General features: G+C 42.4%; 2 protein-coding genes across 3 annotated transcripts; both read left to right on the top strand.

The window, feature by feature from the left end:
- The first annotated feature begins 3,770 nt into the window (after nt 1-3,770).
- Nucleotides 3,771-24,914, top strand: greb1l (GREB1 like retinoic acid receptor coactivator). 2 transcript variants are annotated; one of them, XM_079569045.1, is made up of 34 exons: nt 3,771-3,939; nt 5,969-6,065; nt 7,940-8,105; nt 8,891-9,058; nt 9,540-9,716; nt 10,245-10,421; nt 10,527-10,649; nt 11,067-11,189; nt 13,340-13,468; nt 13,588-13,713; nt 14,834-14,971; nt 15,114-15,299; nt 15,448-15,747; nt 15,820-15,948; nt 16,045-16,179; nt 16,331-16,531; nt 16,647-16,827; nt 17,107-17,296; nt 17,732-17,865; nt 17,960-18,302; nt 18,426-18,541; nt 18,731-18,954; nt 19,063-19,625; nt 19,705-19,813; nt 19,908-20,051; nt 20,139-20,272; nt 20,458-20,619; nt 21,075-21,279; nt 21,921-22,083; nt 22,157-22,384; nt 22,451-22,592; nt 22,662-22,862; nt 23,135-23,273; nt 23,385-24,914. In XM_079569045.1, the coding sequence occupies exons 3-34, from the start codon at nt 7,949-7,951 to the stop codon at nt 23,546-23,548; spliced, it is 5,811 nt and encodes a 1,936-aa protein (XP_079425171.1). In that variant the 5' UTR covers nt 3,771-3,939; nt 5,969-6,065; nt 7,940-7,948; the 3' UTR covers nt 23,549-24,914. The 2 variants fall into 2 exon arrangements, with proteins under 2 accessions (XP_079425171.1, XP_079425170.1); XM_079569044.1 differs by having other exon boundaries at nt 16,328-16,531.
- A 1,741-nt stretch (nt 24,915-26,655) lies between these two features.
- On the top strand, nt 26,656-27,078 carry LOC306972469 (histone H2A, orphon-like; the record flags this gene model as incomplete). The annotated part of the gene is made up of 1 exon (XM_079569092.1): nt 26,656-27,078. One exon carries the CDS (start codon nt 26,656-26,658, stop codon nt 27,076-27,078), a length of 423 nt encoding a protein of 140 aa, XP_079425218.1.

Raw genomic sequence — 27,078 nt, 5'->3', positions numbered from 1 at the left:
TTCTTTTTCGCGATTCCATTAGTGTGTATTGGTGGTTCCGACCCGTAGGCAGCAAAGTTGCAATTGGGGTTTTCTGGCCAAAGACCCCCAGTCATCCCATTAACACTTGTTTTTCCCCTAGACGGACTACTGAAAGGATTTATTAAGGCAAACAAGTTACTTAGTAGTGCTTTAAGTTGGGATATAGTTTCTGAAGTGAATCGTGATATGTTTCTTTTTAGGAACTCGTCCACCCCTAGTTTACAGAGCAACTTTTGCCTCAGCTGATGAACGCACTGTAAACTGAATCAGCTCTACATATCACTGAATATACTAAAAGGCGTTGGTCCTTGGATGTTTTGTTGCGCCCAATAAAGCCCCGTTCTCTCATTTACATAATTACTCCTATCAATACCGGTGTAATTTGGCTCTACTGTAAAAAGCCAATGACATTTCCCATGTGTGGTCTAAAAAAGCAACAGCCAGACAAATTTCACAGTCAAACTCAAGCCCAATGTTTAGACAAATGTCACTCATGGGGTGAAATTAGGTGCCCGGCGCGCTAATGGGGGCCCTGATTGGCCGGAGTGGAGGTTTATAGCCCTGTCTCTCACACGGTGCAGGCCCTAATATGCCCGTTGGAGAGGAGGTGCCAAAAACCGCACACAAACTGATTAAAACAACTGTTGACTGCGCCTGCGGTAATGAACTGGAACTGTGAGCTGTGGCCGAGCAGGAAAAGCAAAGGGAGTTTTATAATGCGGCCATGTAAGGAAACCATTGCAACAGGATGCAGTAGAACAGCTGATGAGGCTTAAACACAAACAGTTGTAAGAGGATACAGTAAATTTGGTCGATTTGGCACAACGCAAGGTTTTTGTCAAAATTAACGATTGTAGTTGCACCTTGAGCACTTTCTTTTCAGAAGTTGTTTTGAGCATACAAATCTGAACTTATCTTAACAGAATTCAATGGATAAATAACTTTCTTTTATTGGATAGAAGGATTGGTATGCTCTCACACAGTTTTATTGGTTGAATGAACTCTGTTAGCATTGTGACATGTACTTACTGTTTCACAGTTGGGTCTAATGTTTACTTGACAAACTCAAGTTTCTAAGGCAATGTAATTACTTAACAATGTCTACTAGAGAGTAGAAATGCTGAGGAATTAATGTTAAGTAAAAGAGGCCTTTTTTTTAACTTCATCTCATGTCGTATTGTTACAAGAGCAATAAGAATTGGCAAAAGGCTTTGAGATTATATTCAGATTTTTAGGAGACTAAAAGCTCAGAGATGTATTTAATAAAAAATAACGGTTTAAATGGTTGCAATCCTCTGCAGAGAGCTACATGTCCCCAGGAGTATTCAAACTTTTTTCATTGAGAGCCGCACACTGTGCCACAGATCGGTGGTCAGTGAAGTCAAAAGTTTCATTGAATTTATTTAGCAGAGGTTTTCCTGTTCCCCAGTGCTGTTTCCTGTAGTTCAGACCTCTGCAAATTAGTTCTGAATGCAGGTAATTCTGTGAGTCTTCTCTCAAATGTTTTGCTTCTGGATGTGTAAAATGTGTATAAATGCATGCTGTATTTTTTATATTATGTTCAATCAATCAATCAACCTTTATTTGTATAGCGCTTTACAACAGCACCCGCTGAACCAAAGTGCTTTCCTTGTTGCAAATCTAATTCTTATCATAAAAATTATAGATGATGACATAATTTGTAGCAGATTGGACTGTACACAGCGAGACGCTTGTTGTAGATTTGCATGTTTGTCTGTCTCCCTCATAAAGTTAAGAGTGAGGCATATTTCAAATACCTTATAATGACAATCGCTTTAAACCTTGACCATTTTTATCTCACTCCATGTAAGATAAGAAACCTCGCAGATAATGGCCAATAATCGCCCACATGTTCCCGGGGAGGGTGATTTGTGGTCTCTTTCTGTTTATTTATTTTGGCCAGATGAGCTCCTGGTATTTACAGCAGGAGAACAGCACAGTGAGGGGTCAGTGCTGGGCAAAGTGAAGACAAGACGACTTATAACCAGGGCTTGACATTAGAGACAGCCACACTTTCTGTTTTGTCTTTAACCGTTTTACTGTCACTTGCAACTTTGACCTGTTGAGTTTGATTCTGCCGAGGTCTGACGTTCTAGGCCAGGATAAACGACTGGCCTATTGTGAGTGTGAGACTGTTTACATGCATAGGTCACAACGCATGCTTGTAAAATGTGTTTCAATGTCTGTCAAAACTGTAGAACCCCTAGTGACCCTAATGTTACATTCATTGTACATTTAGAGAGTAGAAATGTATCTTATATTCCAGATTATGTATGTTGCTACTTTAAAGCCTGATAAATGTCCCATCAGTGTTGTAGAGGCGAAGCGGCCTTGTGCTGCTAAGTTTTTAAGGTTTTCCCCAATGCGCGTCTCTACAAAACCAGTCCAATATTGTGCTTTATTGGCCCCTATAACCAATTCCATTATTTCTATCCACAACATAGGATGATGAGGCCCTTTTTGTAGGGAAATCTAACATTCAGACATATGCTCACCAGCGCCCAATAACGACTGGGAGAAAGGTACATTTTGGCTCCTACAAGTGTCAAGCATCATGTTTAAACTTTGCCAGACACCAACAATGCCAATGGGCACCACACCAAGGCCAATATGACTGAACGGCATTGTATTGTATTTGTGCCACCGTTTTATTAGCGCGGCTGAGAAAAAAAAAACGGCACGATGAGAGATAAGAGTTATGTAACCAATGCGACCGATGATACCTGTGCTGCGCAAGGAGGGGACTTGACGCACGGCCCGCTCATACAAACGTAGTAAATTCGCTGCAAACTTAAATTCAGATTCGGACAAAACTTTTGCATCATGTAGTGTTCTCTGAATCCTGCGCTCACAGCGGCGAGTGAGAAAAGAAAGAGGGGAAGGCGCAGAGAGGGAAGACATGTCTGAAACTGTTCCGGGGGGAGGGGGCACCAACTAGTTTACTGTCTAAACTCTATTATTATAATCCTAGAAATATTATTTGTGTAATTTTGAGCATGAGTTAAATTGTACTGAGCTACCCATCCTTCCTGTTTATTTATTATATTTTATTTTTTTGCATAGGGCACCAAAATGGCTTGCAGTGCCCCTGGCTACTTCTTTTATTCATATGGATCATGTGTAATAGTGTGTGATAATTTAATGACCAACAATTATAACTTGCAATGTTGAGAAAAAACAAACTTATAAAATTCTGAATTGAAAAGGTAGATTATTTATTAGCTATACAACTTGAGCCGTCCAAATTTTCCCCTGATGCGGAAGTACAGCAGTTGGGGCGCGGGGGTGACGCGTGGCGGACCAGCGGGACAGTTTGGAGCTGTGGGCGACCTCTTTGTTTTTAACCCCCACGACTCGGCAGGCCCCAAGAGCATCTGTCACAACGGGGGGTCAGCCGGGCCAAGAGGAATGAGACCCCAGTGGATTCACCACATCCCTCCTCCCCTTCTACTTATGCTCTGGCCCCATGCTCTGGCAAATGGCTCGAGCCAGGACAGCAGAGCAGAGGAGGGCAGATTCAGGGCTCAGGGGGCGGGGCTTGTTTTCATGTGAGTAAGAGAGAGAGGGTGTGTGTGGTGTATGTGTGTGTGTGTGTGTGTGCGTGTGTGTGTGTGTGTGTGTGTGTGTGTGTGGGGAGAGAGATAGGGAGAGAGAGAGAGGTAGGCAGGGCTTTTAGTGCACTCCAGTTGGGAATCCCAGTTTGCTCAGTATGACAAAGGTGTCTCCAGAACTACCAAGGAAGACTGTATACACTGCCTGGATATCAACCATCCACGTATTTCTAATGGGATTAATTATCTAAAACGGACTACTGTGAGCAGCCCTCAACAATTGGATTTTATTGCTTTTCAATTTGGGATTTGTAAGCGCTCATGCCTGGTCGGGGAGTCCTGGAAGGTACTTATGTCTCTCTGTTGCATCTCACACATTAATGAGATTGGCTTTTAGCACCTAATTGAAACTACATGGAGAAATGTTAGCCCTTTTTTTTTTTTAAACCAGTCTCGCTCCCTTCCCCCCGGCTTCTCATATGAGTTGGGTAGCGATTTTGAGAGACCAATGGCTTTTCTAATGTTAAGTATTGTAGCCCATTGACATGGACTTTTAAATGGTACAGCTACTATAGCATAACAATGAAGTGAAAACAATCAAGATGTGTATCCAGATTTAGCTAACATTTTAATGGTGGCTACAGGGAATAAATTTAAGCTTGATCTATGATGTTTTGGGCAAAAGCCATGAGTCAAGTTTATATTTTTGTTTGTTTGTTCGGTTATTTTCCTTTTTTTCGGACACGAGCCAGAACTGATCTTACAAAATAGTGTCATTCTTCCTTTCTTTGAATGTTGGAAGTCCTGTAATTGAATTTCACAGCTGAGTGAGTAACAAAGGAGCAGATAAGTAACTAGTCAATAGGATACCTAAACCTAAACACTCGGGTCGGGGGCAAAAAAAAAAAAAAGTCTCAAAATGTGAAACCTTTATGTCACTGTTTAGTATTAGGTTAAATTGATGGGTTTATTCCTAAACGTTTTCTAAATTAACAGTATGAATGTCCCATACGTGCGGCCAGTTAAACTCCGCTGTGCTATTTAAGTGACAAAGGTGTGTCCTTAACCCTTGAATTTGGCTGTAGGGTGGATACCAAACTGGCCGGTCAGCCTAAACATGTCTTCAGGAGTCATTAGTGAAAAACATTAAGAGGAGCACCCCGGGCGGCTCTCAAGCATGGGGCTCGTGAGCTACTGTATCTACACCCATCTCTCTCCCGCTGTCTACTTTTGTGAGAAGATAAGCATCAAAAATGTCTACTATTTGAATAATTAGTGAAGAGAGCAAGAGCAAGGGCCACATGCAGCTCGTTTTAATCCTGCCCTCAAGTGTTTAAGTTTGGCCAACAGTTCAGTCGATTAAACTGACACCAAACTTTGATGCATCACTAAAATAAGATGACTGTTCTCACTGACATGCAAAAAAGTAATACATTGTTTTTTTCATATGCATGTTTTTGTTTGACAATGCCTACTGGACGACTGCTACTGGTCCGGCCGCTCTGATGAGTGTGGGAGCATGGCCTTTAGTTCAAAATGTTCACACACATCATTATCTGTTGCTACGTATGTACAGGTTGTTCCTTTAACTTGACTTTGTGCCAAGAATAAGTTACTATCAAAATTGGTATATTTGTCCTTACTTTTGATAAGCTCCCTGGTGTAATGTTGGGATCGTGCGTTGTTTCTGAGAGATGTTTTGTGCAGCTCTTTTATATCACCAATTATTAACTGTTAAAAAGTGTGGAAGGGGTCTGACTTTTTTAACCTCAATTTGATAAGCTGTATCCAGTTGGCTAATCATTCACTTAATAAGGTACAGCGTGATCCCTAAATGCATTTGACCCAACAGCTTGTGTACATTACCTTTGTTAAGGACTCTGCTCTTCGGTTACAGCCCACAGTGAGAAGTGATGACGAGGAGATTGAGACAGTCAATGTTTTGAGGGGAACTTTGCTTCTGTTGTATCAGTGCTTCAGAGGCTCAACAATACTTAGGCAAAAGGTCAAAGCAGTGGGCAAATCCATTCACAAGACCATGGTCTGCTTTTGTGGAGAGAGCCAGCAAACTAAAACACTCAATTGTGTTTATTGAAAATAGCCCTGGGGCAGGTAGTATCAAATATCGGTTTGTGGCCTAATAATAGTGGCCACATATGCCATGATTGAGCCCTGTTAATGCTGGAGAGTCATAAGTGTGTCCATTCATGTTGTAAGTGACCGGCTGCTCCGGTCACTGAAACACAATCCTGTGGCTAAACTGATTATGCAACATTACTTGCTTCATAGATGTCACAGTTATTTTAATGCCAGCAGTAGCTGGGAGAGTGAGAGTAACTAGAAAGGTACTAATCAAATATCCCATTTTCTCCTAGGTCTCAGAGCCCTGGGCCCTCTCTGAAGGTTTCTGTGAAGTGGTGACCCAGTATGTAGCAGAGGTGAACAAGTCCCTTCACGCCTGTGAACAACAACGTAAGGAGTGTTCAAATTAGTTTTAATATTAAAGTAGCTCGGACTGAGAGCGTCTGCTGTCTTTTTCTTTTCATGTCTGGTCTCAAATTCTGTACTGAAGATTAGACTTATTTTGACCTAGGGTCACATTCATGCAATCTGTTGATGCCACCCAGAAGGAGAGCCAGTCCAACTGCTCGCTTAGAGGCAGCGTCACTGTGAAGCAGAATGACCTCTTTGAGCCAATGAGCATAAACTGGCTCTTCGTGGTCGTGTATTGTTTGTGTTCGTCCATGCATGAGGCACACTTGGCTTAGCCGCTACAGCTGACCTGGGCACTACCTGAGTCACATCCGTCAGGTGACCGTAGCACCACAGTGGTTTGTTTTTGTCCCCACAGGTGAGAAAAGGTCAGAGCGTTCCTTGCATCCGATGGAAGCGAGGTTAATGATTAATCTGTCCATGAGCCGTGGGTCAGGTCTCCAGAGCCTCTTCAGTCCAACAGGCCCTGAGGCTTTTCTCTTTGGCTCCTTTTGTTTCTGCGCAGAACCTTCCTCCATCAGTTAAGAACACTGTAGCTCAGTGTGTTAAGCTCCTTATCTCTGACAGCACAGTCGGGCTCTGTTAATCTAGCCCCTTGTCTGGGCTGAAGGTAAACATTGTGACAGGAACATTTCCAGGTGCACACAGTTGAAGCTGCTTCGATTTACACTAAATGATACAATACAGTAATAAGCTCCATGTGAGACTTATATTGAAATACATCCTTTGAGATATAATTTGTGGACTGAGCTTTCACACGCACTGCCGAAGCATTTCTCTGAACCGTAAATATAGATCTCCTCGAGCTAATATTACACTGTGAAAAGAGCCAGACGTTTGGTTGTTGCTGTTTAACAGCTGCTTTGGATCATCCTGAAAAAAGAAAGTGTTTCTCAAACAGCTTCAGCCTGAACTTTGCAAGGACGAGCAGGAGGCACTTCAGGACAGAGCTGAACCATGTTGCACCCTGTGTGCTGTTTTATTGCTGTCTTGGATATAAACCCCATTTACTGGCATGTTTTGACAAACTCACAAATGGGAGTAAGGAAGCCTCCTCTCTCTCGTTCAGATCTTGGAGACGACTCTTTTGGCTAATGTGGAGGTCTTACGGCTGTCTGTTCTCTGCAGTCTTTTTTTTTCAATGGTTTTGAGGCCACAGGGTTGGCTTTGTCCATCTGCCTGACCTCCCCAAACACTGGCCAATGCCAGGCCTCTGTCACGACCGTGCAAAATTGGCAGATGTCCTGCCACAAACACGGGTGAAGGGACAGGCCACGGGACAGGAGTCAGAGAAAAAAAGCAGAAGGCTGGACAGAGAAGATGGTAGCTATGGCCTTGGCCATTCTGTGAGCTGGTCTTTCTGACAATCTGTGTCTTCAGAAAATAAATGTCAACACTATATTGTTAAAATGTCAACAATATATTGGTGGTGAACTCTTTTTTATTCTTTAAATTACTCACAGGTAATAAAAGCAGTCACAGTCACAACTACAGTGTCTCACTTGTTCTTGTGTGATCCAATTTTAGTGTTAAAAAACACTAAAAACATAAGATTACATGTTACTTTGTAGTGTAATGTTGTGTTTAGTGTTATATGTGCCTTTGTATTTGGAAATTCCTGAAACAAGTTTATTATTAGAATCATAGTATCCACATGTTGTTGACAGATACAAAAGTGTATCCTGCAATTATGTCTGATGCTGTTTATTATGTGCTGGTTTGAAAAGGTGATTCTGTGGTGTTTTAAGATAATTATTGTCCCCCACCCGCCTCCCTGCTCTCACTCTTTGTTTCACACACACACCTATACACTCTGTCTGTCTCATATGTTTCTCTCTCACTCTCTCACACAGATAATAATCATGGGGAATTCGTATGCGGGCCAGCTCAAGTCTGCACGGTTTGAAGAGGCTCTTCATAACTCTATAGAGGCCTCCCTGAGATCGAGCACTGGAGACCCACAGCCCATCTTCACACAGCTTTACCTGGAGCCCGAGCTGTATCCTGGAAACGTGGAGGGTAAAAACAACACAAAACACTCATGCTAAACCATAATAAAGGCTATGGCTAGTTCCCCCCTCTGAGTTTAAAGAGCCCTTATTGTGCTGTACTTTCTTTATTATTATAACAATCCCTTATTCCAACAATACCTATTCAGTACCATTTCTGTGCTCAAATTGCCTCCTTTAGAAAGCATTTTTTGCTAAAGAATAGCGGCCATTGTTTTAGCAGCTATTGTTTGAAGCTGCTTGTAACTGCTTCACTCTGGCCCATGGCCCTCTGCTGGTGTTTTTTATGCATAGTGAGGCTGAAATATGTTTGTTATCCAAACAAATTGGATTATTATTACTTCTTGAAGTCTTGAAACTTGACATCACAAAGCTTATGTCAAATAGGTTTAAAAAGCCTGAATAAATCCAGTGTTGGACCTTGAGATCAGAGGTCTGGGGACTCCTGTGGGTTCCTGAATCGGGTGTATGGTGTCCGCAAAACAATGAACACTTACTTATGGCTTTAGACATGAGTTTTTAGACATCTGAATTAATTAAAACAGCTCTTTGATTGATGATGAGCAATGAAGGTCGTTCTGGAGTACTTAAGACTTTTTCTGTTTGGCAAGATCACTAACAGTTTGATACATGCAATTTATGACTCAAAATGTCCCTATTATCAGTTTTTCCTCCTAGCCTTGCTACAGCGATGCTTAATAGTGCTTGGCGATTTGCAGATGAGACACGATAGTCTATGTCAGTAGTTTAAGTCCTTCTTCCTGTGGATTTACTGTGTCTCAATCTTTTCATTAGACATTAAACCCAAAACTGAGCAGAATGGAGCGGAGACACCAAATCACGACATGAACGGGCACTCGTCTAATGACATGGAGGACCTGGAGGATGACGACTCGGACAGCAGCAGCCCCCCTCTGCCCTACCTGCAGGCCCCACTCCCGGACGGCTGCTGTTCTCTGGACGGTAAGACCAATAAGAGTTTGTATTTATCTCAACCTGAAACGCCTGATATTAGCATATCAATTCACATGGCCTTTTTATTTGTTTAATCTGTCATTTTTAGTGGTGGAATTAAATGTGTTTTATTCAACATTGCCTTGCAGACATTAGTGGGGGAAATGTTTGCATTATTGTTCCAGTGAAGCTGCTCTTTTCTCCCTGAAAGTTATGAAACGTGCTATGAATTTACCAGTAATGTGCTAAGAGTTAAACTGTAATGTTGGAAATGTGTTAGGAAAGTCAGGAATGAATCACTGTTTCCCCAAGTTTGTATATTGTATTTCATCTTTTCTCGTGACAAACCTAGGAATCAGAATGTATATACTTTGTCTGGTATAATGTAAGATCACTGATATTCTGAAAAGATAACATCCACTGTTTGGTGTGTAGTTTTGTCCTCTTACGTTTGCCTAAGTGAAAAAAACAAAACAACCTCCCTCCTCAGGTTTCTGTCAGGCCGGCAAAGACCTCCGACTGATCTCCATGGCAACAGAGCCCATCGAGGTCCCGGCGGGGTTCGAGCTGGTCGGTGCCAAGTCCCCGAGCGTCCCGGAGCACATCCTGGTGTGCGCCGTGGACCGCCGCTTTCTGCCTGACGAGAATGGGAAAAATGCACTTTTAGGTCAGTGTGTTCCCTGCGTCCGTGATAAGAAATCAACGGAAAGGATAGCAGAGGGTTTTATTTTGAGCTTCTGAGAAAAGCTCACAAGATGCAGTTAAGTTGTCTTTCATGCAAGCAACAATCTGAAGATGGTAGAGCAAGTAATGATGTCACTCAGAAGTACAAGTAGGAAACATTTGAGGAAAATAAACAATACTGCATTTTTTTGTTGTTGATGTAGATCTACATTTTCCAAACATATTCCCCATCTTTTCATCTTTAGAAAGTAGGTAGAGTCGTCAAAACCTTCAAGCAGTCTATTATGACTGGATAAAAATAACATTAATTGCTTGAGCGTGACTCAACTACTCTTTTTCACAAAAATGACAAATATATTAAACCAATTACATATAACTCAGCTCTACCCTAATCTCTCAAGACTCCAGTATAGTGCTTTGAATCATTGCCACATAACTCATAATGAGGTCTCTTTATACTTACAGTGATTCAAGGTGTATGTTAACTAAAGCCTTTCTTTATTGTTCATAGGTTTTTCAGGAAACTGCGTGGGCTGCGGAGAAAAGGGTTTCCGATATTTCACTGAGTTTTCGAACCACATAAATCTGAAGTTATCCACGCAGCCCAAAAAGCAGAAGCACTTAAAATATTACTTGGTCAAGAGCTCTACGGGTGCTCTGTCAAAAGGGCCTCTCATTTGTTGGAAAGGTAAGGCGAAGTACATGGTGTTTACTCGTCAGCACAGTTATAGAAGAACAGTCATAGTATGGTTTACGATTAGATTTTATTTCATTGTTTTTCTTCTGTTACTAGATTCTAAAACTCGTCAGTTCTCCAGCAGTGCATCCACGTCCAAACCCAGCTCTGCCTCCTCCCTGAGCAGTAAAGAAAATGGAGCCACCAGTGCTCACAGCTCCTCCCCCTTTTCCCTGTCAGGTAAAAACACTCGAGTTGACCCTAAAATCAAAATATGGATAAAGACAGAACTGAAATGGTTCATATTGCGTCCTATTGTCAGTCTGTTAAACATATTGTTGTGAGGCACCATTACTAGTTGTTATAATAGTCTTAAAGAGGATTTTCATATGCAGTTTGTTTAATTAGAAAAGCTCCCCAGCTGACACACTATTGATTTCTCCTCTAAACCCCAAAGCCAGCGCTCATTTCACACATTAATGTTCAGCTGCTGTGTCGCAAAGCTCTTTTTTTCCCCATAAATCATCCTCCAAATCTGCCTGACTACGACCTTTGAGTGCGGTCTGCTCTCAGAGAGGTCAGGGAGACTTAGAAGCTATTATTTACAGGCCGATTCTTATATTCTTTTCTTGTTTTTCTTTTTCCCTCTACCTCAAGATTCTCCTCCAGCGAGATCGGCACAGCCCTCATCAGCCTATTACAGCAGTCAGGACCTGAGCCGAGAGAGTAGCTTCATCAAACCTCTCACATCCACCCCGGGAAACAAGACCCTGCCCATAGGTAATGTTTTCTATGGTCTCAAAAAGCCGTTATGTTGATCTGGACTTTAACATTTTCCGTGTTTATTTTTTGTATCTACTCCAAATGCCACACACACACGTATCATTTTATTCCTCCAAAATCCAAACTCTAAGCCGTCGATTTGATATTTAAATGTCCAGTGTGCTTAGTTTTTTATCATATTGCACTGTTGTAATGTACAACTGTGGAAACAATGGTCTATATTTACAGTTCTTTGCTTGAAAAACCTGGAAGGTGTGTTTCTTTCTTCTGTGATCACCCAAATCTAAAAGCTTCCTGCCTATATAGCTTACAACCTATAGACCGGTGTAACGCCTGATTTGGAAGCTAAGACCTACAAAACTGATGGTAGCTTTTTTTGCCGAGCCGTCGCTTTGTTTTTGTTTTTATTTTGTCATTATTTTTAAAAGCGTTTTTGTCTTTCCGTAGTTTTTTCATCGCATTTTTGTCCCTCTTTCGTGGCTTTCTTGTTGATTTTATTGTTGCTTTTTCAGCACTCTTTAGTTGTGTTTTTATCATGTTTTTTGGTAGAGTTTCCAGCACGTTTTTGTCGCTCTTTTGCCGCATTTTTGTCACATTTTGTTGTGTTTTTGTCTTTTTTTATTCACTTTTTGTCGTGTTTTTTGTTGCTTTTTTTCATTAAAGTCACACTGCGTTGAATTTTACCCAATAAATAGAATTTAATTACAAGCAATTCTTTCTTCATGACCGTTTTTTTTCATTATTGAACAACACCTCATAAATGTACAAACAAACATGAGGCTTTGCTGCAAGCGGCTCAGCTCTCCTAAGACTTGACTGTAACTTTACCGGGGGTGGGTACGTCTCCAGCTCGTTTCCATGGAGATGTTGACTAAAGGCGGCAGAATTTGAGCTTTAAACTGGTTAGGTCCTCATCCAGGTCCATTCTTTGATTACCCACTGCAGTCATAGCATTTTCTGTGTTGAGCTGGTCATTGGGAGCATGTTTTGCAGTGATGGCAACAGTACAGTCCAAAATATTATACAGTGTGCCTTTAATAATAATGCCTCGCGCTTGTATTGCACAACAAGCCTGTAATACCAAGTTTCTCAAAACACCACATTGCTTCTTTGTTGCTTTTCCAGCATGTTTTTGTCCCATTTTGACATTTTTTTGCTTTTAGTTTTGGGTGAAATGTTCTCATTTACGGTGAGGGTTAATGGCCCTATACCAGATTTTTTCATTTCAAACAATGAAAGAGGAAACCACTAAATTATAATGTTGGTTGAGGTATGAACTCATCCCTAATCTTCCAAACAAGCATCCCAGTTCTTCACAGGCACACGTTTACAGGCACATTTCACAATTTGCAGGGTCACTAAGACAAAAATGCTTAAAATCTATCTTGCGAGTTCATGAAATTGATTCAAATGATTTATAATAATTTTTAATTATACAATATACTAAAGGAAGACAAAACAAATGTTATTTCATAACTAGAAAGAAAATCAGGTATCGCTCCTTTAAGGATTTTAGCCGGACTACTGATGCTTTTATACGCAACATGGCCTTGCCCCCGCAGTGTAAAGCCTGTCTTATTGTGCATGAGCCGCTAATGTGTTGCACTGGACAAAACACCTGGAGCTGACCATGAAGCTGAGATCACTATAAGCACCTTCTTTCCACACATAAACACGCAGCAGCCTAAGCACACATGTTCATTTTGTGTGTGCGTTGGTATTAGCACATCAATCAATACCAAAGGAAGGAATGCTGTAATGACTTTTTTTAAGGCCTTGCTTCCCATTGGCCTCTTTACAAGGATGTGATGTTGACCTGCAGCGGCAGCAGATGCCAATCAATACTTAAGTGTTGCACGCACAGTGAGTGTAGGACTGAAGAATGTCAAGTAAAGACGCCATAAAAAAGAGATGTGTCTATACAGTGCATTCACATTTTGTTGGTGCATTTAAAGCAGTTGTCAATAAATGCTTAAATCAATGTTGTATGAGTTAGCATTTCCTTAGTTTTTATGACATTTGTAATATGTTATCACTGACCAGAAAGGAAAATTGGCTCCATTTTTATCTCCGGCAGAGCTGACCTCTGGTTGTCTCTGCTCATTCGTGGTAATTTGAGGTTAATATGAATGTTTGTTCACGCTCAGTCCCCACAGCTTTGAGGGTCAACGCTCCCAATAACGGCCTGGTTGATGCCCTCCCGCCTCTGCTCAGCCCCTCCCCTCTCCGACCGCAGAGTCAGGGGTACCGCGCCACCGACCTCGGAGATAGTCCTGGTAAGAAACCTGACACAGGATACTATATCTTAACAAGTGAAAGCTCGCAATTGATATTTTTCACCACAATCTTTCATTTTTGTCACACATCTGTAACTCTCACCGTCTTCTCCTTCCAGTGTCGTCTGCCATGAACAGTGGCCCCCCGAAGAAGCGTCACCGCAGCTGGCACCCCGCCGCCCTGGTCCCTGTCCCGCCCACAGCCGTCCCAGTGCCCGCTATCCGACCCATCGTCTGCCCCCCAGGTCAGTCCTGAACCTATTACGCCGCAAGTCGGTGTAAGCTTCGCCTTCACGTGATCTTCTTATATCACTCACTCACGTCTTAAGCGCATTTCAGTGTGTAAGACGTGTGGCTTTGTCTGTCAATGAAATGGACCAATTTAAATTTTTAAAGCTAATTTTTTCAATTTGTTGTCTCTTTTGAACCCATGACGGTGATGTGAAAGCACTCAGCAGACTAAAGCATCAGGAGATTTAGTCATAGTTTTATAGTTTTAGTCTGCATTTATTACTTTGCGTAGTTTTTGAAATAAAGCCCATAACAACAACCCTTATCTTTGGTCTGAGAGGGACACAAACATCCCTATGTTTTGGTTTATTTAGTGAATGTAATTGTTATGAATGATTCAGCCACTATCTCCATGGCGATGCCTATCCAGGGATTAATGCTGAAATGAGAAAATTGCCAAAAGATTGCTATCATTGCAAGTGATCCTGTTGTATCTGTCTGACCTTTTTTTACCCCCAATTTAACCATTTCATCTGTATCTTTATTCATAGGGAAGGCCCAATGAGAGTATGAGTCTAGTATTTAGGGTTTTAGATGTGAGAGCAGCACTGAAGAGTCCTATCTTAAAGTGTGCAGCGTAAGAAGGAAAGGCTCTTTATTCCCGTTACTCTTTACTCTCTACTTTTCAAAACTAAACATGTTACCTTGTATTGAAACTACTCGAGCTGAAGTTTAGCTCCCGTGCGTCCCTTATGAATCGATAATATACAGTGTTGCTCTCTCCTATTTGACAAGGAAGACCAGCCAGTAAACAGTGAAGAGTTCTGTATTTGTCACCAGTTATAAAACAAATTGCTGAATGATGAAGTGCATATAAACATCATAATTAGAACAGTGCACTTGATCACATTTTAATCAAATCTATAGTCTTTTTCTATTGTTGTCATGGCACTATTTAATCAACAGGTCCTCCTACAGCTCATTGTTAGGAGTGGAGTTTTCCTTTGAAGAATAAAACAAAGTATTTTGAGTTCAACATTGCTGGAGTGGAAATCATTTGCTGTTTAAGTGAATTAGCAATATTGGTTATTTATTTTTTTATATATTAAATGAGCACCTTTTCACTCCGTGCAGGTGCTGTGATGGCAGTGTCAGCGCCGCCGCTTCCAGCTCCTGCAGTGATTCAGCCCCAACCTGTGACCGCGGGAGAAACTGTGATCGTCCCGGACAACCTCCTCAACACGTCAGGAGTCCGGCCTGTGATACTCATCGGTACAACACAATACCATTAGTCATCAGTCATAGGGTTGTTTGTGTAGCACTTAGCGTCCGTCAATCCAGAATTTCACAATGTTTAACAAATATTAACACAAAATCGAATGAACTGCTTAATAATAAATAATGATCTCTGCAGGACATGGCACTTTACCTTACTTCTATGGAAATGTGGGCGACATAGTGGTGAGCCCCCTGCTGACCACTTGCTATAAGAGCAGCCAATTAACAGAACAAACCTTGGAGACACTGGGCCTGAGCAGCAGTCAATTCCTCAGTGTGGAAACCATGATCTTACTCACGTTACAGTACCTGGCACGTTTAGGTAAGCAAAACAAGTTTTTCTATTGTACAAATCTGGGTAGATTTATTTATTTAAGACTGAACAACTTGAATTATTAAATGATTATTTTTATTTGTGCTAATGTTTTGGCTACTTCACCAACCTCTGCTAAAATCCATGTGGTGTTTAGGTCCTCAGCAGATCCCCCTGAGAGAAGAGCTGGAGCAGATTGTTCTGAAAGCCATGCTGTGCTGCCCAGGAGACCCCTCCATCTCTCCCTCTCAGCTGCCCTGGCTGGCACGACTGGAGGCCAGTGTGTCTGGCGGCAGTGTGCAAGTCGTGGTTACCCATAATTCCTTGGGAGAGGGTATTTCAGATTCACTGCGTACTCTCAGTGAAGGACCACACCAGCAGCAGTGCCTGCCCACCTACGTAGTCATTGTATGTGCCTCCAAAATGAGCGGCAGCGAGTTTTGTGTGCTTGTTTTAGGTAATCAGATTTGCTCATATAACATAACTTAACATACTGCTCCAGATGACTTACTCACTTTGTTTACTGCAGGAAAATACCAAGCTCGAGCTTTAGCAGAAGGCATGTTGACAACCAACGAGTTTCTGAAGGAAATCAGTTATGAGCTCATCACAGGGAAAGTCAGTGTGCTGGCGTCTCACTTCAAAACGACATCTCTAGGTGAGTGACTGTAAAAAGATTAGATTCATAGTTAAATGCTCTTTGATACATCAGGCCTTGTGTCTTCTTGTGTGTGACTTGTGCCTGCTGTTTCAGGGGACAATTTGGACAAACAGCTGGTGCGATACCAGCGTAGACAGAAGGGACAGGGCGTCCCGGCCTTTCAGGGTGACATCAGTGACCCCATCCACTCACAGGAGGCTGCCAGCATGTTGCCACACACCGACAGAGGTTAGACTGCTCCCTGACTGTGTCAACAGGCTGCACTTTTACAGAGAGCTTTATGGATTTATTATGGAGCTTTATAACTCTGTGCTCTAAATTGTGTCCAGTTGATTAACTAAAATCAACTTTCTTTTTTTTTTTTTTTTCTTTATAGCAGAAGAGGTTTTAAACAAGATCTTTCAGATCTACCCAGCTCAGCTGAGAGTGGCACGCAGTCTCTTATCTCAAGTCTGCTCCATCGCTGACTCAGGGACACAGAACCTTGACTTGGGGAGGTTTTGTAAAGTGGACTTTCTTATTTTGGTCCCGCCTTCGCATATCTTGGTGCAACAGACAGCACAGCGGATCCGACAATCAGGTTCAAGGACATTTTATAGTATTTTTTTCATAAAGCTTTTTGATTCCAAAAGTTATCTGTCATGAGCTGCGACTCAAGGACATTTTTTTACAAACCTTTGGTGTGTTGTCCTTAGGTGTCCTTGTAGACCTTGGAATTGAGGACAGCTCTTTAGCCAATCAGAAGTCTGAGAAGTATGTGGTGCGTCTGGATGGTGATGTTCATGGCAAAATGGAGACATTCATGAGGAAAGTGAAGCAGAACCCGTACACTCTGTTTGTCCTCATCCACGACAACTCGCACGTCGACCTCACGAGGTACGGATACTGTGAAAGTGGCTGTGTTTTGATATTAGATCAGATGTTATGTCTGGACTATAACACTAATGTGGAGACTGCTGGGCTCCGGGGTAATCTACTAATAACACATTATTATAGACTACTGTGTTCAAATATATTTATTGGGTTTTGTTATTTGGGCTGTGGTTGTGCTTCTGGAATCATGTCTTTCGACGGAAACCACATATTTGTGGATCTTATTTGTGAAGTTGACCTCCTTGTGGGAGTGTGTGTTTATCTGGTACTCTGTGTTCTCAGTGCTCTGTCTGGCTCTGTCTGCCATGCGGAGCTACAAGGCTTGGCTGACCGGGTGGTGAACTGTCCCGAGGTCATCACTGCCATGAACCTGCTGATTCTGCAGGTCAGCTGCTTTCCATTCACTCTGCAGACGCACCAGTCCCGCATCAGCCTTCACAACGAGGTCCACTGGCCTACAATTGATAGTCTGGTAAGAAGGATTTTACATATATCGTACTATAACACTTTTTCCTCACAATAAGACAGTCCAGGCCAGTTGGGGCCTTTTCGTGTAGCGTTCAACTGTTCTGCCTGTGTCTGGCTGGGTTTCCTGTGGGTGCTCCCGTTTCCCCAATCCAGATCTAGCCTTGCCTGCAGACTATTCTCCTCTGTAAACTAGAGAGTACTTTCTTCTGAATGCAAAGAAGAGATAGGAGTGAATATAACTGGCTAGCTAATCCTAACCAAACCTGCCTTAAGTTCTGGAGACAAGTCCTCAGGTTCTGCACGGGCACCTACTGCTCCTCTAAGGTTGTCCCAGTGACATTAAACTATGGCTCAAAAACAGTTCCTTACAAAGTCCAGCGTAATTCACCTCTCACTTTCAAAGGTTGTTTATAAAGCCTATACTCCCTTTGTCCAACAGGGAGAGCAGTCGTCAAAGGATTTGCTTTACTTCGGTTTGAGAGACTACAGCTGCTCTCTGCAGTGGGGTGTGGCCAGTCCTATTCTGCGTTGTGATGATGCATTCGAGAAGATGGTTCATACCCTTCTTGAAAGGTAAAAATTAAAAGTCAAACTAAATAGAAAAGTGTTTGGGCACTTGTTAATAAACTCTTAAATGATGAATAATCTCATTGTGTTGCTCTGCCAGACACCCACACCTGCACAGTATGGTGATCCGGAGCTACCTGCTGATCCAGCAGTACACTGAAGCCATGATGGCCCTCACCTCATCCCCCTCACTGCGGGACCACATCACCCCTGAGACCCTGGCCATGGTTGAGGATCTGATCAATGCCCCGAACAGGGAGGGCTCCAGGGGTCGAGGGCACATGCTGCTGGTGCGGGTCCCCTCTCTGCAGCTGGCCATGCTGGCCCGCGAGCGGCTGGAGGACGTCCGGGACAAACTGGGGCTGACACTGTGCTTCGCGGTCCTGCTGGGGAGTCCTGTCTCTGAGCTCAGCCTGTCCAGTATCTTCACCAATCGCCTCAAGGTCAGTGCAGGGTCAAAAATGTATCTGTAGACTGTACTTTAGACACAGCATTATAAGAGTAAACCACCAAATGTCACATACACACAGTGAATATGTGATGCTCTTAATGCCTTTGTCCTACAGTGGTGGAGAGGGTGTGACAATGAAGAATGGGCCCCAAAAACCTACGAGGATCTTGAAGGACTTCCCTGCATCGTTATCCTGACAGGGAAGGACCCACTTGGAGAAACATTCCCCAGGTAAAGTTCTATTTCATTAAATAAACTGAAATACATACTGTATTTTAAAACTATATTAAACTCATCTATAATCTTTTCTTAGTGTGTGCTCTGTTAAAATCAAAGCTCGTGACCTGTGAATATGTTTCTGAAAAAAGTAAGTCTGCATAGCATTTAATTTTCACAGTTTTTTTTTTTTTGCATTTTTAGGTCTTTAAAATATTGTGACCTTCGACTGATTGACTCAAGCTACCTAACTCGTACCGCTTTGGAGCAAGAGGTGGGCTTGGCTTGTACCTATGTGTCCTCAAGTGTTGTGCGGGACCCCAAAAAAGCCATGGCCCCAGGATCAGAGGGAGAGAGAGGCCCCACACACGACGGAGATGAGCTGGAGCGACCGCACAGTAACGGCAGCGCTGCTACGAGAGCGTCCGGTTAGTGATTTATTTACACCTTTTCAACCATGTCTACAGACATCTCAGTACGTAGACCTTTAGAAGCAACAACAAAAAGCTAAACATTGCATGTGTGTCTACAATCAGGTTCTTTGGCGGAAAATGGAGTCAGTTCTTCAGATAACGCCGACTTGTTACCTAAACCTTCGACCTCACACTGCGCCGCAGACTGTGGCCCTTCGGACGTAGAGACAGCGGAGACCGCAGTTCAGACTGTGTTCAAACAGGAGTGTGACTCCCCGGACAGCAATGTTCACTCCAAAGACTCCAAACCTCCTCCGTCTCTTTACTCCAGCTCCTCCACATCCTCCTCTCCCTCCTCTTCCTCCACCCAAAGACCCAGCCAGTCCACCCAATGCCGGCGCCCCACCAAATCCGCCAGAGTCTTACCGCGGACTGTGATCATGTCCCGGGCCGCCTATAACCTGCTGTCCGGTGAGTCCGTGAGTCAGCTGAGCTCCTTCTCTCTACTGCCCCACGCGGACATGACCTGGTGCAGCCCGCTTAGGCCACTGATCACCCCCAGCCTGCAGGGGGCAGAGCAGAGCATGTACTATAGGCAATGGACCACAGCAAGACAGCATCATGCTGATTATGAAGCCCCCTCTGTGCCTCACCCGAGACGACTGCTCCTGAGTGGACCACCACAGGTACCAGGCTCGGAGTTTGCCTAATCACTCACAGAAATATTTGGAAACAACAGTTTTACATGTTTTACTTGTCATGTAGGTGGGGAAAACTGGTGCCTACCTGCAGTTTCTCCGTATCCTTTTCAAGATGCTCATCAGGCTGTTGGAGGTGGATGTGTACGATGAGAATGAAGCGGTGGAGGAAGAAGGTCAGTAAGATTCAAGCCAGATTCGTTGGGTTAAATCTAATATCAAATGAAAACTAAGTTGGTAAAACTATGTTGGTAATTTTATTTTTAATAGAAACACATGTTACAAGTCCCGGCAACACCATGTGGCCCGACATTGAAGATTTTTGCAAGACTGCCTTTGATCCTTTCCCCCGTGACCCAAAGTTTACGAAGGCCAGTCCAGTTTACTCAGAGAAGATGCCTCAATGCTTAATAGGTTTGTAGAAGTATACCATAAAAAAGTGTTGTGTGATTGCACATCTAAAACATGTTTATTAGTAAGTGTTCTTCTTGTTTTGTGCAGATGGAAAGCAAAGTGGAGAAACAGGTTTTAAACGTCAGACCACGTCCATTCGTCTGAGCCAGTTTGCTGCTCACAATGCGTTTCATCATTGTGAGCAGTGCCATCACTACTGTGAGGCCAGCCCCTCTTCTCAGGTGAGCAAAAACAACTCTACAGGGGCGGTCCAGTTACAGCTTTTCTTAATTGACAGTGTTCTGACACAGCACACATTTCTCTAAACACTATATATATAATAAAATAATAAGTCCTATTCATATCTTTGTGTGTTGTGTCTTATCTTGATGTTGTGATGTTAATGGTGTATTATATTCGTCTGCAGCTGTCGGAGTGCATCTTCTATGCCTTTACCTTCAGCTCCTCCATGTTGGGTGAGGAGGTCCAGCTTCAGTTTGTCATTCCCAAATCCAAGGAGCAGCACTTTGTCTTCAGTCAGCAGGGCAGCCATCTGGAGAGCATGCGCCTGCCTCTCATCTCCAGCAAGGTGACTGTTCACGAGACATAGTACTGTATTAACTACATAACAAATGGTAGAATCACAGGATATCATGTGTGTGTGTGAGGTCCTAATGCAGGTTTTATACAGAATCTTATGAATGATGTATTACAGCCATTCCCAAAGTCCGGGACATTGTGGCCCCCTTAGCGATTTGAGAATCTCTTGGGGCCCCAGTGATAATAATTAACTCTATTCAAAGGAATTTGTTTTTATTCTACAAATTCTTGGGGGCTCTTGTAGTGCCTCTGAAGCCCACCAGGGGGCCCTAGACCACACTTTGGGAACCACTGATGTATTCTTGCATAGTTTTCCAGTTTGCTAATAACAATAATTAACGTTGCAATACTATATATGAATTATCATCCTCCAGAGTTGTCTTTGCTAATGCTCATCTAAAGTTAGATACAAAATGAACATGTTTTGTGTGTGTTTGACCCGAGGACCCTGACCTACTGAAGAGTCCCATATTCACTCCAACTACGGGACGTCAGGAGCATGGTCTACTGAATCTGTTCCATGCAATGGAGGGGATCAACCACCTACACATTCTTGTGGTGAAGCATTTTGAGATGGCTCTCTACCGGAAGTACTGGCCTAACCACATCTTACTTGTCCTGCCTGCTATGTTCAACAACGCCGGGATTGGTGAGAGACATTAGGGTCACATTATTCAGACAATGGTTTCTAGAACATGCGTAGTATCTTAGTGTATATTAGCTTATCCTCAGAACATTTTATGCAACAAAGTAGCTGTAGTTTCTAAACTATCTAAAGCATGTGAATTTGATAGAAAAGGAATTTGGCTTCTATAATTAATGGGTCACATGGGTCACCATGCCATGGTCCTCATTACAAAATTCAGCGCACTTGTTTGAGTTGAATATATTTGGTAAAATCAAGCCAGAGTTTGAAACCAGTGTTATATTTGTAGCAGCCCCAGGGGACAATTGCTGGGTTGCAGGTTCTAGAATGTGATGATGTCATCGGGCCCAGCGGGGGGCAGGAGCCAGTTTTTCCTATTAACAGCATTACACTTCCACAAGTCGTAGCTCAAAAGAAAATGTATGAATTAGAAAAATGATCATTAATATCAGTCACTGGGTCCATGATCTCTCTGTGCAAGACCAAAAATGTCCTCAAAAACAAAATCATTTTTCCTCCATACAATAGCATTGGCCTTTAGAACGCTGTGATGTCACCTGCAACCCAGCAATAGGAAACTATGAAATGCTGAAAATAAATTTTATTTACTGACCGTACTAAACAAAACCAACTTGTTCATGCAGGTGCTGCCCGTTTCATGATCAAAGAGTTGTCATACCACAATCTGGAGCTGGAGCGAAATCGTCTGGAGGAGCAGGGTGTGAAGAGGCAGGATGTGTGGCCCTTTATCGTCATGATGGATGACTCCTGTGTGTTATGGAACGCCCATCAGCTCGTGGACAGCAGGTGGGCAGATATACACCCATAAACAGACACCTCAATTGGACACAAGTGGGTCATATTTTCATGTGTATTTCAGTGAGGCCCCTGACGGAGGCTCAGTTTGGGCGAATGTGTCTCTAAAGTCGGTGCTGCAGCACATGGAGAGCACCCCTAAGATCTCTCAGTATGCCTTGTGTGGGACTCGAAAGTGGAGCAGCAGCCTGTCTCGCTGCGCTCCCCACAAGCCTTTCAGTCGCTGCCACCTCCATGACTTTGTACTGCTCAATGTCGACCTGACACAGAACGTACAGTATGACCTGAACCGGTGAGTCTCCGAATCGCCTCTGCAGCACTTGAGTTTCCCCTTTATTAACACTGAGTGTGTGTTCAGATACAGCTGCGAGGAGGTCGATTTTAACCTGAGAGTGAACAGCAGCGGCCTGCCGCTCTGTCGCTTCAACAACTTCAGCCTCATGAAGAAAAACATTCCAGTTGGAGGGAACAAGGACTTTCTGGTCAAACCCAAACTCATGGTAACATATTTCTTTTGTTGTTGGATTGCGTTATAAAGAAGAATGTTAACCATTATTTTCACTCATCAGGAGATGGAGAACCCGGCTCTGATCAGCCCGTCCCAGTACGTGTGCGCCCCCGACAGTGAGCAGACGCTGCTGGACGCTCCAGCACAGTTTCTCTTAGAGAAGTTCCTCCAAAGCTGTAGCCACAGACTGTTCCCGATGGCCATTCAGAACCGGAGCAACCCCATCCTGTCCATTGACAGCTATCTGAACATCGGCCCAGAGGTAACAACCGTCTGAGGAACACACAACCCTGTTCAACTTATACCACTGAGCTGAGCTGTTATTCAGTATTCTCCAAACACAGTAGGTCTATAGCAAATAACCACACATTTCAACAAAGTCAGCTGCATCTTTTTACTGTACAGGTATATGGAACATTATTAAGCATGAGCACCACCAAGAAGGAACATTTTGGAACTTTTTTGCACAAACAATTGTATGTGCTAAAACTGCGAAATATTTATTATTTAATCAAACCTTGTCGTTTTCCCCAGATTTCTGTGTGCTACTTCAACTCTCGTCCACACTCCACCAACCTGAACCCCCAAGGCCTGGTCTTCAGCGGGCTGCTGCTGTACCTCAGTGACTGCTTCGTTGTCTCTGGACTCCTCAAGAAATTTCACTTCCTGAAAGGTACCCTAAACGTTACTCTTAGTTTGCCGTGTTAAGGGGAAACGCATGCCATAAGTCAAATCCTATCAATTAAAAAAAGCTGCAACACTGACATTTCCTTCATGTGGTCAGGTGCGACTCTGTGCGTGATTTGTCAGGACCGAAACTCTCTGCGTCAGACCATCGTTCGCCTGGAGCTGGAGGATGAGTGGCAGTTCAGACTCCGAGACGAGTTTCAAACAGCCAACTGCAGTGAAGACCGCCCCCTGTACTTTCTAACGGGTCGCCACGTTTGAACTGCGAGAATATATTTTCAGAGAGCGCTTTCATGCAAGGACTAAAGGCGCTTGCTGCCCACTGTATGAAGCTGGACTGTAGCTCAAAACTCTCTCATGCTAAAGAAGCATTGCTACAATGAGAGAGCTTTCCTCTTGTGTTTGTGGAAGATTGTATTGTGTGTCCAGGGCAGACCTGAACATGCGTTTTATCTCAGGATTTTAAAGGGAGAAGAAAGGGAAGCTGATAAAAGAAGTTTTCCAATATATTTGTGTTATATTTGGTTGGTTTTAACTTAAGTTGATACCAAAGACATCCTCTGCAGCACCTTTAGCATTTCACACACAATTGTGTTCTGCTTTGAGAGTGTAACATTTATTTTAATGCAGTATTAGTGCATAGGCTTATGTACTCATTGTTACTGTCCGTCTTTTGGCTTGTTTTAGGTGCCTCGAAGTGAACATTAAGCTTTGACCAATCAATCTACAGCAATCACTGCCGAATGTATTAACAAAAGCAATCAAAACTCCCCAAAATGTTGCCATCTTTGGTACCAAAACAAGCTGCAGGTCATTCAGATTAATACTTGAAAATGTTTTACTTTCTGCACAGGGTTGTCCAAAGAAAATGCCTTAGGTGATACTGAAGATATTACCACTTAAAGTCCTAATTGTTTTTCGGACCAACAAGAATGAAGAAATCTAGTAACTGTGAGAAGAGAAAAGAAAATTAAACTGTTGAAAAAATGTTTACATTACTAATATATTTTACCCTCACTTTTACAGTGAAAGGTCTCTATTGTTTTGTGTATTTTTGCCAGTTTTTGGTCTTTGTGCAAGACGAGAAGAATCTACCTAGATGTGTGCTTACCGTAAAGTCTGTAAAAGTTCTTGATTGCTTTTTTTGTATTGAAAAAGTCCATGTTGTATTCTTATTTATTGAACATTTTGGACTTATAATCATATTGTACCATTTTGCTTGTCGCTTGAGACATGTGCCTGTGTCCTTTTTTTGTTCAAAACCACTTGTGAAGGTTTTGCACACGAACAAGAATGATTCCTTAAAGATATGCTGAATGTCAGAGGGGTGGGAAATGTTAACTTGCACTATAAAGGTCATCAGCATAAAATATGTTTCTCACAATTAAACAAAATAGTTTCCAGTGTGTCATACAAAACACGAATCAATCTGCAAATGTCCAGATGTTTTCTTCATGTACATATTGACACTTATTATGCAACTTGCTTTCACAATCTTCTCGAGACTACATTGAAGCCCAGTGGACGCCTTGGCATCTCTGTGATCTACCTCATATTGTGTTTGTGTTTGAAGGTCGTGAACATTCGACCTTTGCTTTTCGTGTTGAAATTTATGAATGTAATAAAATATGTGTTCGTTTCACATTGTGTTGTGGGGTCTGTTAATGCCATACTTAAAGTCATACTGCATAATCTCCCAGCAAATACAATACTAAATGTGACCTTCCAAATAACACCAGGCCTAGATAAAGATTTAGTGTTTAGTTGTTGTCCTTCAATGGGGAAATCTGTGTCTTTAACATGTGGTGCTTCTTGAGAAAATCCACACATAATAGAAACAAAGACAAAGTAACATAAAGATATTACAAGAATCATCAAATTGTGAAATATAATAATTGTATAAATTCTTGTACACAAACCTTATGGAGGACAGAATAAATGTATTGGAAAAATTAGGACTATACTGCATCTAAAGAATGTATAAAATGAAAAAAATATATGTATAATTTTTTTCATATTATATATATAGATTTTTATGGTATCTATTATACATTATTTTAATATTGGACAGGACATAAACAAACATCTTTACTCAATGAGAGCTGCTTCCCCGGCTCAGACCTGTTTAACTTTCACCAGCTCATCTCCATGGAGACGATACTGATGATACTGATACTACGGTACAGATGCAGGATGAAAAATGTACTCGAGTAAAAGTAAAAGTACCTGAAAAAATGTTTACTTAAGTAAAAGTATAAAAGTATGCATTGTAAAATGTACTTTATAAATAAAAAGCAAATGTATTCAAGTGTTTAATGTGTAGGATTTTTTAAATAATTTGAATCAGGTTTAAACGAATAAACCACTCAGGTCAAAAACACAAACTAAACCAAGTCTAAACCGGGACTAAACCAGTTCATTGTAAAGAGGTCACTTTGAAAATAAAATACTTTTATAAAATACTTTTAATTTCAACCCTATTTAAAAACGTAGTTGTAGTGACGTAAAAGTAAAAAGTATTCATCATAAAATGTATTGAAGTGAAATAAAAGAACCTAGAAATTGCACTTTTTACTCCACCTTTGAAAACAGATATAGATCTTCTTATGCTCCTTGTTCTTCTGTATTTTCTTGCCACTTTTCTTTGTAAATATCACGATTTTCACATGATTTTATGTTTTGTTTCATAAAATTTCGCTCAGTTATTCACAGTACTCAAGTAACATTTTCATCAAGTACTTTTTTACTTTTACTTGAGTAACAGTTTGGGTCATTACTTGTAGTTACTTGGGTAAAATTATTTCAAAGTAATGTTACTCTAAATATTTTGGCTTCTCTACCCACCTCTACTTCTGCTTGTTTTGCCAGGCTTTTGTCTGCTAACCCCTGCAGAGCATCGTTGGGGTCTAGCTGATCACATGACCCTCCTGCTGTTGGAGCGACGCAGGTGCAGTCAATCCCCCAATCAGCGCAGCGCTCTATAAAAACACGACGAGGAGCGCGAGAGTATCTTCAACTCACACCTGCACAGGTGACTGTGGAAATCCGCTTGATTTGTACTGGAATCACTGCAGAGGGCAAGTAGTTTCTAAACTAGTCTGTGCCATAATATGTTTTATTATTGTTTTGTACCTAAATGTCCATTTGATTGGTTCTTATGATTATCTGCTTATTTAAACGTGCATTCAGTTTTGATAAAGCCAAACTTGGCCCAATTCTAGTTGTATTTTTGACCTGGTTCATGGTTTCTGATCTTCAAAAAGATCAAATGTTAATGAGGTGGATGTGACTTCATGTGACAAGTCAGAAAGAATTTAATACGAATCAATCATTGGCTTTAACGAGTCCCTTTTCTCTACAGACGCAAGATGTCCGGGCGTGGGAAGAAAGCCGCTCCACCCAAGGCCAAAACCAACACAACAAAGTCTGTGCGCGCGGGGGTCACGTTCCCCGTGGGCCGTATCCACCGCATGCTCCGAAGGGGCCACTTCGCCGCGAGGATTGGCACTGGTGCCGCCGTGTACCTGGCCGGAGTTTTGGAGTACCTCTGCGCAGAAATCCTGGAGCTGGCGGGAAACGCGGCCAGTGACAACAAAAAACTGCGGATCGCCCCTCGCCACATCCTCCTGGCCGTGCGCAACGACGAGGAGCTCAACAAGCTGCTGTCCGGGGTCACGATCACAGAGGGAGGGGTGCTCCCAAACATCCAAGCCAGTCTGCTCCCGAAAAAGACCAAAGCGTCAAACAAAGAGGACCACGTGGCCGAAGATGTGCAGTCACAAGAATTCTAA

This window comes from Gobius niger (genome assembly GCF_951799975.1).
Source record: "Gobius niger genome assembly, chromosome: 13".
NCBI lineage: Eukaryota > Metazoa > Chordata > Actinopteri > Gobiiformes > Gobiidae > Gobius > Gobius niger.
Note: the sequence above shows the minus strand (reverse complement) of the source record. Positions and strands in the feature narration are given on the sequence as shown.

What these genes read in the sequence shown, in the direction of transcription:
- greb1l (XM_079569044.1), top strand. Translation starts at nt 7,949, where the DNA reads ATGGGGAATTCGTATGCGGGCCAGCTCAAGTCTGCACGGTTTGAAGAG. An exon ending in GTATCCTGGAAACGTGGAGG is followed by an intron (nt 8,106 to 8,890) that starts GTAAAAACAACA and finishes TCTTTTCATTAG; the next exon opens with ACATTAAACCCAAAACTGAG. An exon ending in CGGCTGCTGTTCTCTGGACG is followed by an intron (nt 9,059 to 9,539) that starts GTAAGACCAATA and finishes CTCCCTCCTCAG; the next exon opens with GTTTCTGTCAGGCCGGCAAA.